The sequence below is a fragment of the Rattus norvegicus genome, chromosome 4, assembly GCF_036323735.1.
Source record: "Rattus norvegicus strain BN/NHsdMcwi chromosome 4, GRCr8, whole genome shotgun sequence".
Taxonomy (NCBI): Eukaryota; Metazoa; Chordata; class Mammalia; order Rodentia; family Muridae; genus Rattus; species Rattus norvegicus.
In genome coordinates this window covers 161,433,298-161,445,078 of record NC_086022.1, presented here as the reverse complement: position 1 = coordinate 161,445,078, position 11,781 = coordinate 161,433,298, and the positions used below count along the sequence as shown (strand labels likewise).

Below are 11,781 nucleotides of genomic sequence, written 5' to 3'. Positions count from 1 at the left end.
ATGAGACCTGATGCCCTCTTCTGGTGTGTCTGAAGACAGCTACAGTGTACTTATATGTAATAATTTTTTTTTTTTTTAAAGAAAAGGTTCCCTCAGAGGCTGGAGAGACGGCTTAGTACTTAAAGGCACTTGCAGCGGACTCAGATTTGTTTTTCAGCACCTACATCAGGCGGCTTAAAACTGCCTGTATCTCCAATTGAGCAGATCTAACGCCCTCGGGACTCCACGGGCACCTGCATTCCAGTGGTGCATATACATATGTAATACTCGGACGCAATAAGAATTTGCCTCCAAGTGTGTTAAAATGGCCTAGCTGCAAGCATTGATAACCACCAGTTGCATCCCTGGTCTTACCTTTTCCTCAGCCAATCTTACCTACCCCAGCCATCATACCCTGAGAACTGTTTACTCCTCGGCTCAGGGTAGCTTTCTTGTGTTATACACACTTGCCACATATCATGCCTGTGCTTTAGTCTGTTGGTGGTTCTGGTGGACGGGTGCCCTTGCCTCTACTCTTCACCCCCTTGTGTATCCATCCATGAAGTTTCTGACACTGCATTCCCAAAATAAGAGCATGGCCTGGATATGGTGGCACACACCTTTAATCCTAGCAAAGGACGGCACTTCTCTACTAGTTCAAGGCCAGCTTGGTCTATGCAGCCCTGGAGCCAACCAGCGCTATGTGGTGAAACTTGCTGCAAACAAACAAACATTAAATCAGCATAAACAACCTCCTGCTCACAGCCCACACAAACACAGTCCAGTCTGTTCTTTACACACTGCTTTAGGCACTCACTTGGCTAAATGGCTAAGGACTTGAACACAAAATTCTACTTGGCTTCTTTTCAGTGAGTCCCTTCCTTGTATCAGAGTCCTTCAGGACAAGCCACCATCATCACTCATAATTCCATGTGCTTCTTTCTAAAACTCAGTACTGTATGAAGTGTACAACTCATAAGGAAATTTTATCCAGGGCTTTTTATCTACTTCTACATACTGTTTTTGAAAGGGCTTGGAAAATTTCCAGTCTGGCCTTTCCAGCCAACTTCAATCTCAGGGTCCTGGAATTTCACTCATACCTTGGGTGATCCACGTATTGGAAAGAGAGAAAATAAGGAGGTCGAGGGGAGATGTATTCTTTTGGCCTATGTGAAAGATGGTTTGGGCCTTGCCTGGATTAAGCCTATTCACCTCGGAGTCACAAAAAGGGCCTGAGCGGTTTCTACAGCAACGCTAGGAGGGTGTGGCCCCTCTGAGCCTAGCTGAGGGTAAGTCCTAAACCCCTGCAGCGATCCCTGTCTGTGACAGCCGGATGCAGCTCCTCCCACTTCCTGCCCTCACCTGGACAGAGTAAGCGCCTAGAAGAGGCTTATGATGGGGGCGCAAACCCTGAGCCATCTAGGGCTGGGTCCTCATGGGGCAAGTGGAAAGGGAGAAGGGAAGTAAGAGCGAGGGATGGGCCGGGTGCGTGAAGGAGAAGAGGTTTAGGTCTTGCCAGCTGCCATTCATGAGCATCCTGACTCTCCTATTAGTGGAACACTGTGTTAGGGGTCTCGCTGAGTGTTGGAAGCCGGGCGGGAAGTGGTCCTGACTCCAGCAATTTGGGGCATGTAGCTGATTCTTCTCATACTGTCACTGCACGTGGTATTTCCTCCCTCCCTCTCTCTCTCTCTCTCTCTCTCTCTCTCTCTCTCTCTCTCACACACACACACACACACACACACACACACACACACACACACCACAGAGACACAGACACAGCTCAGTCCTTTGACACAGAGTGTACCAAGCTTGTGGCCTAGATACTTTCCTCACTTGCTTGCACTGCAGGATAAGCTCCAATACTTAGCAACATTGTTTCTTTTTAAGGTGGTGGCTACCTACTCTCTGAACATTCACTGTCTGAAATATACAGGCCAGGTGGGGCTCAGGAAACATTGTTCTTTCATACATTTTTTTTTTGGTTCTTTTTTTCTTTTTTTTTTTTTTGGGTTCTTTTTTTCGGAGCTGGGGACTGAACGATACATTTTTTTTAAAACACCAGCTTCCCCATTCTTAACTCACACATTGGATGGAAGATTTAAAACTGGGGAACATCTCATGAGAATGTCCTTCATTTTGCTTGAGGGGTAAGATGGAGGTGGTCGAATTCTAAACAATCTTCCAACGCGTCCTATACCTGTAATCTCTGAATCAAGAGACTGTTAAATTTGAGGTCAGCCTGGTCAACACTGCAACATAGCAAATGTCGGGCCAGCTTGGGCTACAGAGTGAGATTCTGGTTCTGGGATCTAATCCTTCTTTACCCAAGAGATGGGAACCGGAAGGTATATCTGGCAATATGTCAGCTACTCTGCCCTCTCCAACTCCAAATTGCCTACAGGCGAGCTAAAGTGCCTGCTTCTCAAATGTGGAGGATCCTAAGACAGTGAATTGTGGTTTTAGCTGACCCTAGCACCCATCTAAAAAGGAGAACAGGCTAGTTAAAGGCTGTATCCATCAAGCCACCAGGGCCATCAGAAATGTAACAAACACACTGCCTGACCTAGCAGTGGCAGGAACACTATACTCCTGGGAACAATGGCCACTTTGGGAGAGATCGCTGACAATGTGAAAATAGAGTGAAATAAGGACAGTTCAGTATCGACCCACCATGCCTGTGGGATGGGTGCTCTATGGTAGAAGGAAAAGTTTGAGCAAAACCCCACAGGGCACTGGGGACGAAGCAAGCACAGGGGAGAAAAACAAGTTTTTCTATGTTCTGAAAACTCACGAATTATTGAAGAGAAAGGAGGATAGATCTGTTCTTTGTGCTTTTCCGAAGACAGCAAGGAACAGTGGAAAGAATATCTTGTGTAATATCATTACCCTCCCGACAAATATTTAACAAGCACCTACAAAATGTAAATTAACATCTGAGTATAAGGTGGGCTGTCGGGGAAAACCTTCACTGTCTCAGGAACACTCCAGCACTGATAGGTAAGAATCAGGGAGACCCCTCGGCTAGGTGAAGGCATGGACACGAGGATTCCCAAACGTCCCTTACGTCACTGAACCATGAAGGATTCAGGAACTCATGTAGAAGGACTGGGGAGGTTGAATTTGCTTTGTCACATAAGTACACTAAACAGGTCACTCCAACTCTAAATGCTACCACCACATCTGTCCCAAGGACAACCCCAAGGACATAAAGATCAAGCCACTGTCGACTCTAGTAAAAATAACAAAGTCACAACAGGTAACCTCGAGAGGCATATTTTCCCTTTAGGACATTAGTGTCTTTTATGCACAAATGCACGTGTTTAAAATGCCCCACAACACAACTTTAATAACAGTAATGCTGAAAACCCCGTGGCTCCCAGATTCCAAACTTCCTGAGAACAAGGGGCCCATTTCCTTGTCTTTCTTCCTTCATACTGAGTACAGTTGTCAGGGCTTGGTTGAGGCCCGAAGTTCTTTGACGAATTAATGTAAGCCGTCTCAGCTTTCTCCTCTTCCGGCGAATGTATTCAGAGTTTTCAATAGAGAGGAACTGAAACAATCCAGAGCGGCCCGTCACCCACAGTTCCACCAGACTCAGGATCGGGATGAGACAAAAACTTAAGCAGGCTTCTGGGACAACTAAGCAACACGAAAGCTGTGACAAAGTGAGTTCACTTTGGAAAGTGCTGCTAAATCCAGGAAGAGAGAGTGGCTTAGGAAGGCAGAGCATCCGCTCTGTATCGGTGTGAATCGGTGTGAATCTGCATTTTAGGTTCATTTTCCAAGGGAACATCCCTGCAGCTCTAAGCTAAGCTGATTGTCTTCAGTCAGTCCTGTAATAAACTGTAATTTAAGAAGTCATTTTATTTCTAAAATGCAATTAATTTTAATTCGTTAAAATTAAGTAATTTTTATTTTAAAAACATAAACTATTAGGTCATTCCAATCCATTTCCTATGAAGCACAATGCAGCTCTTGTGCACTGTGCTTCAGTAGACCCCAGGAGCTTGCAACGTGCCCTACCATTGAGCTACACAACCCTGGCCCTCACCACATAGTCTTAAAGACTGAAAAAAAAAACAAAAAACAAAAAAAACCATTTGCCAAGTTCTGATTGCAATTACAAGCCAGGTAATGCGTAAATGGAAACACAGAGTCTGTGACAATCACAGAATCATCCAAAGAAGACAAGCTAGGAATAACTGACAGCACGTGTGTGTGTGTGTGTGTGTGTGTGTGCGCGCGCGCGCGCTCGCGTGCACGTGTGCGTGCCTGTGCCTGTGTGTGTGTTCTGTCTGACAGTGTTGTGTAGGTTTAGATTTTAAATTACTAGAAGAGCCTTGAGAAGACCAAATGGCTCACGGGAGTGTCGGCAGCATGCAGATGAGACTGCAAGGTCCTTCAGCATCATCTGCAGGCCTTGGTCTGACTCTTTACCTTCAGCTGCCAGAGAGGGGGAACGGAGGCAAGAGCCCCGACTGTGTGGACAATGTCCTTTACAACACTCACTGTCTTTGTGAAGTAGACAAAAGAGGATGTGGTACAGAGCTCTGACAGGAAAAGCTTTCCTTTCTCCCCAGGATTGGGAGCTGATCAATGCTCTCTAACCAGAAGGCCATCTCTCGGTTTATTCCCAAGTCCAAATGCCACTCTGTCCCTGCCTTGACTGAGTCCCTCTCTATCTGCCAAGAGGTTCTTAGAACGCCTTCCAAACCAAGTCGCTCCAAGCTGAGCTCCACGGCCATTGCCATGAGATGGCCCTAAAACACGGAGGCATCATGTCAGTCCAGATGTAGAAAGACCAACCCCACAGGCCACAGCCTAACCTGGGCTATGTGACCCTTCATGTATATAGTTCTTCAGAACGTGTCAGGGCTACTTGCATTTCCTGGACAAGCCAGCAAATGCTGCTTCATACTCTCTTCTTTCCTTTGCCTTGCCCATCTGCCCTTGACTCTGACCTGTATGCTCATTCTTCAAGGACGCTCTACTGTGTGTTTCTGGAAGGCTGCCTCAGCTTCACAGCAGAGAGAGTGGCCAGTGCGATCTGCGCACACTCCTGACTTCGTTTATCCTGTCTCCTCTGCTGTGCCATGAGTTTGCCTTAGGGACAGAGATTGTGACTAGGTTATCAGAACTCCCTCGGCAAACGAGTCTACAAAATATAGAAGGAAGGGGAGAACTAACCATAAGAGAGAAATAAATTATTTTTGATGACTTTCACCACCATTATGTGCACACACTCTGTCTTTCTGTCTGCCTGTCTGTCTGTCTCCCCCCCCCGTGTGTGTGTGTGTGTGTGTGTGTGTGTGTGTCCTGTAGCTAGAAAAACAATGGCATGATCCTGTTATCCCAGCTGCTTGAGATACCGAAGAGAATGACTTGAGTCTGAGCTTACTTGATGAGACCCCTAATCCCTTTTTTCTGAAAGAGGGTACCACCCCGTAGTCAAGACTGGCCTCAAACTTGCCATCTTCCTACCCTAGCCTCTCAAGTGCTGGGGTAACAGGCATGTATGTCCACCGTCATGCTCAGCAAAGCCAGCATACCTTTAAAGAAATTCTTGTCACCCCTCCATGTGTCCTCCTGGGGGGGAGGTTTGTGCTTTTGTTTGTTTGTTTGTTTTGTTTTGTTTTGTTAATGCCCTCCTCTGATTGGCTTGTTTTACTCTGCTTGCCAAGGGCACAGTGAGTCCCACCTTGTTTTACACTATCATGTTTCAGAAAGCACATGTGTCATATTTTTAACTTCCCACTGGATAGAGTGAAAGGAAGATCTCGTTTTTTTTAAATATTTAATTCCTCAGTAAATGTGCCTTCCCATTTATTTGCCTGACTTGGATTCAGTTTTGTGAATAACTGGAAAATCCTAGTGTTGCCGTTACTGATTGATTATAAGGTCTGCAAAAGCTAAAACTGTAATGACTTTCCCCTGAATCTCATGCTGACCCTGTTTCTTGGACTTTTCAAATTCCGTTTGTTCTGACCAGAGCTGGATGCTGCAGAGGGACTTCATGGGACAAAGCAGAACTCCACAGTACTCCACAACTAACAAAAACTAAAAATGTCCTGAGCGTCCCCTAAGACCTGTCTTCCACAACTCTGTTTAGATTCCATAACCATATAGGAATTTTTTTCTCATCTTGCAACAAGTTAATTTTTCATGGAATTGTGCTCTGAATGAGGAAGGCACCAAAAATGACGAGAGGATATCAGTTCTGGCTCTTTCTTTCTGTAGACGTGAAATCAGTAGCCCCACTGTGTGTATGACGTAGCCATACTGTGTGTAAGAGAATGAGGCAGCTGGGAAAATGGACTCCAGGCTGGCTGTTGTAACTGTAGCCACCTAACTTTACCCTCCTGCTCGTTGGCTCCTTGGCTCCTTGGCTCTCCTTCTGTAGTCCTGTCTTTCCTAACCCAAGAAGGGATGCAAGAGAAGCAGAGCATCTCTTCTCTGCTTTAGGCTGTAGGCTGGCCCCTGCTTTTCTCTAAGCTCCTTTGCTTTCATTCATTCCCACATATGTTGACCTTTATTTATATTTTATCCACATTGCCACATTATATCATCATCACCACCATCATCATCATCACCACCATCATCATCATCACCACCATCATCACCACCACCATCACCACCATCACCACCACCATCATCACCACCATCACCACCATCACCACCATCACCACCATCACCACCATCACCACCACCACCATCACCACCACCATCACCACCATCACCACCATCACCACCATCATCACCACCATCACCACCACCACCACCATCACCACCATCACCACCATCACCACCACCACCACCTCACCACCACCATCACTACCACCATCACCACCACCACCACCACCATCACTACCACCATCACCACCATCACCACCACCACCATTATCACCACCATCACCACCATCAGCACACCACCATCATCACCACCACCACCACCACAGAGTCTTATTATGTAGCTCAGCGTAGCCTTGAACCTGAGACCATCTTTCTTTAGATTGAATATAAATCTAAATTTTAGGCATATACTTCCATGCCCAGAGCTGACTTTATTCTTTGCTCTCTCTCCTCTCTCTCTTTCTCTTGTAGGACTAAAATGGATACGAACAAGGCAAGGAAACGTAGTTTGACAACCTTCCCAGTTTTGAAAGCAAGAAAGAAGCAGAGTTTCACCTCCGTGAAGGTAAGCATCATCGGGTCCCAAGTGAGGAGCAGAGATGTCTCCAGGAAGATGTGGAGAGTCCTGGCCCCCGGGTGAGTCTCCCACACAAACACCTCAAGGATAGTCCTGAGGTGAAGGTATTGGGGGATGTTGCCCACACTCAGAGCAGGGCTTACCAGTGAAAGCTTCCTGGAATCATCCTCCCAGGCATATGCAGAGATTGTCTCCTGGACGGTTCTGAATCCCATGAAGTTGACACTCAGGATTACCCATCATGGTGGACTCAAAGAGAAAAGCAGCTAGCCTTGCGAGGCCTCCATTAAACAGGCGACTAGCATTGGAGAAGTTGCCGGATGAATGGCTTCTCCACAGTTACTGCATCTCCTTTCTGTCTACTTGAAACTACCTCAGAACATTCTGCTGTCATTCACAGTAGATGTTCAAGATCATTTGTTTGTCATTTGGAAAATAATGTTTTTTTTCCTGACAAAGACAAAATTGCTTTTTCCCCCTCACCCTCAAAACCTAATGAAAGGCACAGCGCAGAAGTTAGGCCAAGGTGTAGTAACCATGTTTATCATCTGTGAAACAAGTAAAGGGGAGATTTTTTTCCAGTCTACTACCATTTAGGCTGTTCAAAATATTGCACTGTCTAGGATCTTTTCAAAGAATGTTTTGCAGGAAACTTTAGCCCCCAATTGTTTAGCCGTGAAGGCCTGAAGTGCGTCCCTGAATCCGTGGTCAGGCTCCAGGGTTAGCAGCCTCTGTGATGGCTCCAGAGGTCACTTGCCACCTCCCTAGACCTAGAATTCCACGTCACCTCCTCTGAGCAGTGTTTCTAGTTCAGCTCCCCAGCACCCTGAGATTATAATTCACAAAGCAGATACATCCTGGTTTGTTGGTGCAAACCTGTATTTCCAGTGATTGGAGGAAACTTTGGGCTTGTAGCTTTGAGTAATGTTGAGGCTGTTAAGTCATTTACAGAGTTCTGGGCAATGGGCAGGATGCATTTTACATTGCTAGATGGGAATGAGCAACTGAGGGGCAGGGACCGTTTGAGGAGACATGTGAGTATCAAGTCAATGAGAGCTAGGCTTACCCCAAATAATACTCATTGCCACTTGACTGGTTTAAGAAGGTCGTAGTAGACTTCAGAAGCACACTGTGGGCACATCTGTGAGAGAGTCCAGAGAGAACGAACTAAAATGGGAAACCTCTTTCTGAATGTGGGTGGCCCCATCCCACAGGCTAGGTGCCAGCCTGCAATCAAAGGGATGGAGAAAGCTTTCCTTTTCTCAGGCTCTCTGAGCCCACTCTTGGCAGCCATCACGTGGCTTGCTCTGCTGTGTCCTCTGGGCCACATGTACTAAAACCTCTGAATTCATGAGCTAAATAAATCTTCCCCCTTTAACTTACACTCTCTACCAGTGATAAGAGAAGCGGTCAGCATGAGGAGCTTTGCAACTTTGAATGTCTTAAGTTTTTGTGAGCTTGCCTTGGTTGATGAGATGATGTATATACATGAGCCCAAGAGGAAAGGTTCTCCCCATTTCACAGGTGGGAAAACTGATGACAAACGAGGATACTCAGCTCAGAGGGGAAAGATGGGGAGTGTAAGGAAGATGTCAAATCTGCAGTCCGGATCGCACTGATCTTCATCTCTGAGTTAAGAGGCATCTGTTGCTTTGTAAAATCCTTTAAAGGAAACAATGCGATGAGCTGGGCACAGTGGCGTTTGCTGATAGGTGGCAGCAGGAGAGACGGGAGTTCAAGGGCAGCCTCAGCTACACTGTGAGTGCTAAGCCAACCTGCTCTCTATGAAATCTTGTCTCAAACAAACAAACAAACAAACAAACAAAAAACCCAGAAGGAAATAAAAAATAATGAAATTTCAAGGGAAGCAAATTACATGACAGTTGTACCAATAAACTTTTGAAAAGCTAAAGTAAAAGCAGAAAGTTTTTCATGCTGCACTCTGCAGTATCTTCCATCGGGTGGAAGGAGACTGAGGAAGAAGACGCCTGGCATTGAATTCTGGCTTCCACATGTGTGCACATGCTTGCTCTCTCTCTCTCTCTCACACACACACACACACACACACACACACACACACACACACACACACACACACACACACACCAAGAAAACAAACCAAAGGGCTGGAGGAACGAGTCGAGCACGCATCCTGCCCTTCAGGAGGGCTTGAGTTCAGCTCGTAGGATCCACATCAGGTGGTTCACAACTGTCTCTAAGTATAGCTCCAAGTCTGACGCCTCTGTCCTATACATGTACTGGTACATGTGTGTACATATTCACTCCATATACATATAGTTAAAATAAAAACGAATCCCTAAAAAATACAATCTCAAATGTGATATTTAAAGAATCGTCAGACGTGGTGGTTAGTGATGGCTCAGCAAATAAGAGCACTGGCTGCTCTTCAAGAATGCCTGGGTTCGATTCCAAGCACCCACATAACAGCTCATATAGTCAAGAAAAGCCGTGAGATAATTTTATGTCGATCCATTTAAAATAATGGCGTTTCTCTTAACTTCTGCCAATGTGACTATTTAGAAAGGACTGCACTTACTTGTCCCACCTGCTTCACAAGGGACACTTGGCAGGGAGCACAGGTTCCCTGTGTCAGACTGAGCCAGTGTTGGATGCTAGAAGCATGATAGTCCCTGGCACCGACTGGCACTTGGTGTACATTCACTCGCCCATGTCCTCTACAATTATTTACTGACTATTCATATCCAACACCATTCTAAGGGTTGAATATATCTTTTAAAAGGTGCATACTCTGATGCGTTCCTACAATCCCAGCCCTCTGGAGGCTGGGTTAGGAGGACAGCCTCCATTCTGAGGCTAGCCTTGACTACATGTTGGGTTCTAGGCCAGCGTAGGTACAGAATAAGACACCCTTAAGAACAAAGAAACAACAAAAGCCAGCGAGCGCTTATGATTTTTAATCCCAAGACCCTTCAGATGAAAGCTGGTGGTCTGGTCAAAGTTAAATGCTGAGTGTGGTAGAGAGGACCTGGGGAGTGGACAGACCTGGGCACCACACAGCAGAGCTAGACCCACCTGACAAACTCGACCTCGACTTTGTGCTCTACAGTTTTGACTAGGATTTCCAACCATTGCAATAGCAAACATTTAGATTTGGAGTTTTCCTTCAGGCTTGTTGGATATGGGGTGCTGATGAAACAGGATGGGCCATAAAATCAACTTTGACTGCACATCTAGAACTGCCTGGGAAAGTTTTCTAGACCACTGAAGTCTCTCAGAATTACAGATGCTTTGTTTTTGTTTGTTTGTTTGTTTTGCTTTGTTTTGTTTTTTGTTGTTTTTTTTGCTTTGTTTTGTTTTTTAATTCTTCTTGGGCTGGGGAGATGGTTTGGCAACCAACGGCATTGAATGCTGAGTGTTTTTGCCAAGGACCCAAGTTTAATCTGCTTGTAACAATTCAGCTCCAAGACATCTGGAGCTCTGTTCTCTATTAGTGCAAGCATACAGCACACATGCAGACACACACAGACACAAACAGACACACAGACACACACAAACATACCCTCATTGTCATCATCATCATCAAAAACTAAAATAAAATTTAAATAAAAATAAAAAAGTCTGGGGCTGGAGAGATGGCTCAGTGGCTAAGAGTGGCTGCTCTTCCAAAGGATCTGGTTCAATCTCCAGCACCCATATGGCAGCCCGCTCCTGCTTGTAACTACAGTTTCAAAGATCCAACACCATCACCCAGACATACAGTATACTCAGGCAAAAGACCGATGCACATAAATTAAAAATAAATACTTTTAAAAATAGATAAAGTTAAAAGTTCAGAAGTTCACTTCTATTAGGTTGACACAAATATCCATGTACACGCCTGGTGTGGTAGCTCACACCCATGATTCTAACACTTGGCAGTTGAAAACAGGAGGGTCAGAAATCCAAGGTCATCCTCAGCTACAGAGAGAGAGTTCGAAGCCAGCCTGGGCTGCATGAAACCCCGTCTCAAAAACAATAATCAGGGCTGGAGAGATGGCTCAGCAGTTTAGAGCACTGCCTGCTCTTGAAGAGTTCCTCAGTTCAATTCCCAGCAACCACACGGTAGCTTATAACCATCTATAACGGGATCCAACGCACTCTTCACTGAAGACAGCAACAGTGTACTTACATACATACATACATACATACATACATACATACATACATACAATAAAATAAATATATAAATGTATATTATCTGACGAGGGCATTAGATGTTTCTTGTGACATGAACAGACAATATTAAAGAGTGGTATGAATTAGTTAATGGAGTATCGAGAGCATGAAGTCTCTGGCTGGCAGATCCCAGACATATGCACCTGACACCCTCCCTCTCTGTTTCATAGAGAACAGTTTCTTGTGAGAGATAGGAACTAAATCTCACGCAGTAGAAGGAAGTACCCCAGATCGTCCATCTTTGTCTCATATCTGTGTCTCATCGCCATTCCACATCCGAAAAGCCCAAGGGAAGAAACACCAAACCAATCACCCACTGCTGCAAAGGGTCGGAAATCCCAGTCAAAACTGAACAGAGCACAGAGCCAAGATCTTGCCTGTCACTTGGGTCTAGC

The 11,781-nt window shown here is 45.5% G+C and overlaps 1 protein-coding gene across 4 annotated transcripts in view; it reads left to right on the top strand.

The window, feature by feature from the left end:
- The first annotated feature begins 1,262 nt into the window (after positions 1-1,262).
- The window catches only part of Dyrk4 (dual specificity tyrosine phosphorylation regulated kinase 4), a 42,237-nt gene continuing 31,718 nt past the window's right edge, over positions 1,263-11,781 (top strand). For 2 of the 4 annotated variants that reach the window (XR_005503903.2, XM_039108823.2), the window contains exons 1-2: positions 1,263-1,350; positions 7,084-7,177. Coding sequence is in view for 3 of the 4 variants with exons in the window: in XM_039108823.2 (XP_038964751.1) it covers positions 1,313-1,350; positions 7,084-7,177 (132 nt within the window). In the remaining variant the exon portion in view is untranslated. Of the gene's footprint in view, positions 1,351-2,763; positions 3,648-7,083; positions 7,178-11,781 lie in introns of those variants that run through there. The other 2 variants (NM_001427230.1, XM_039108824.2) reach the window with 2 other exon arrangements.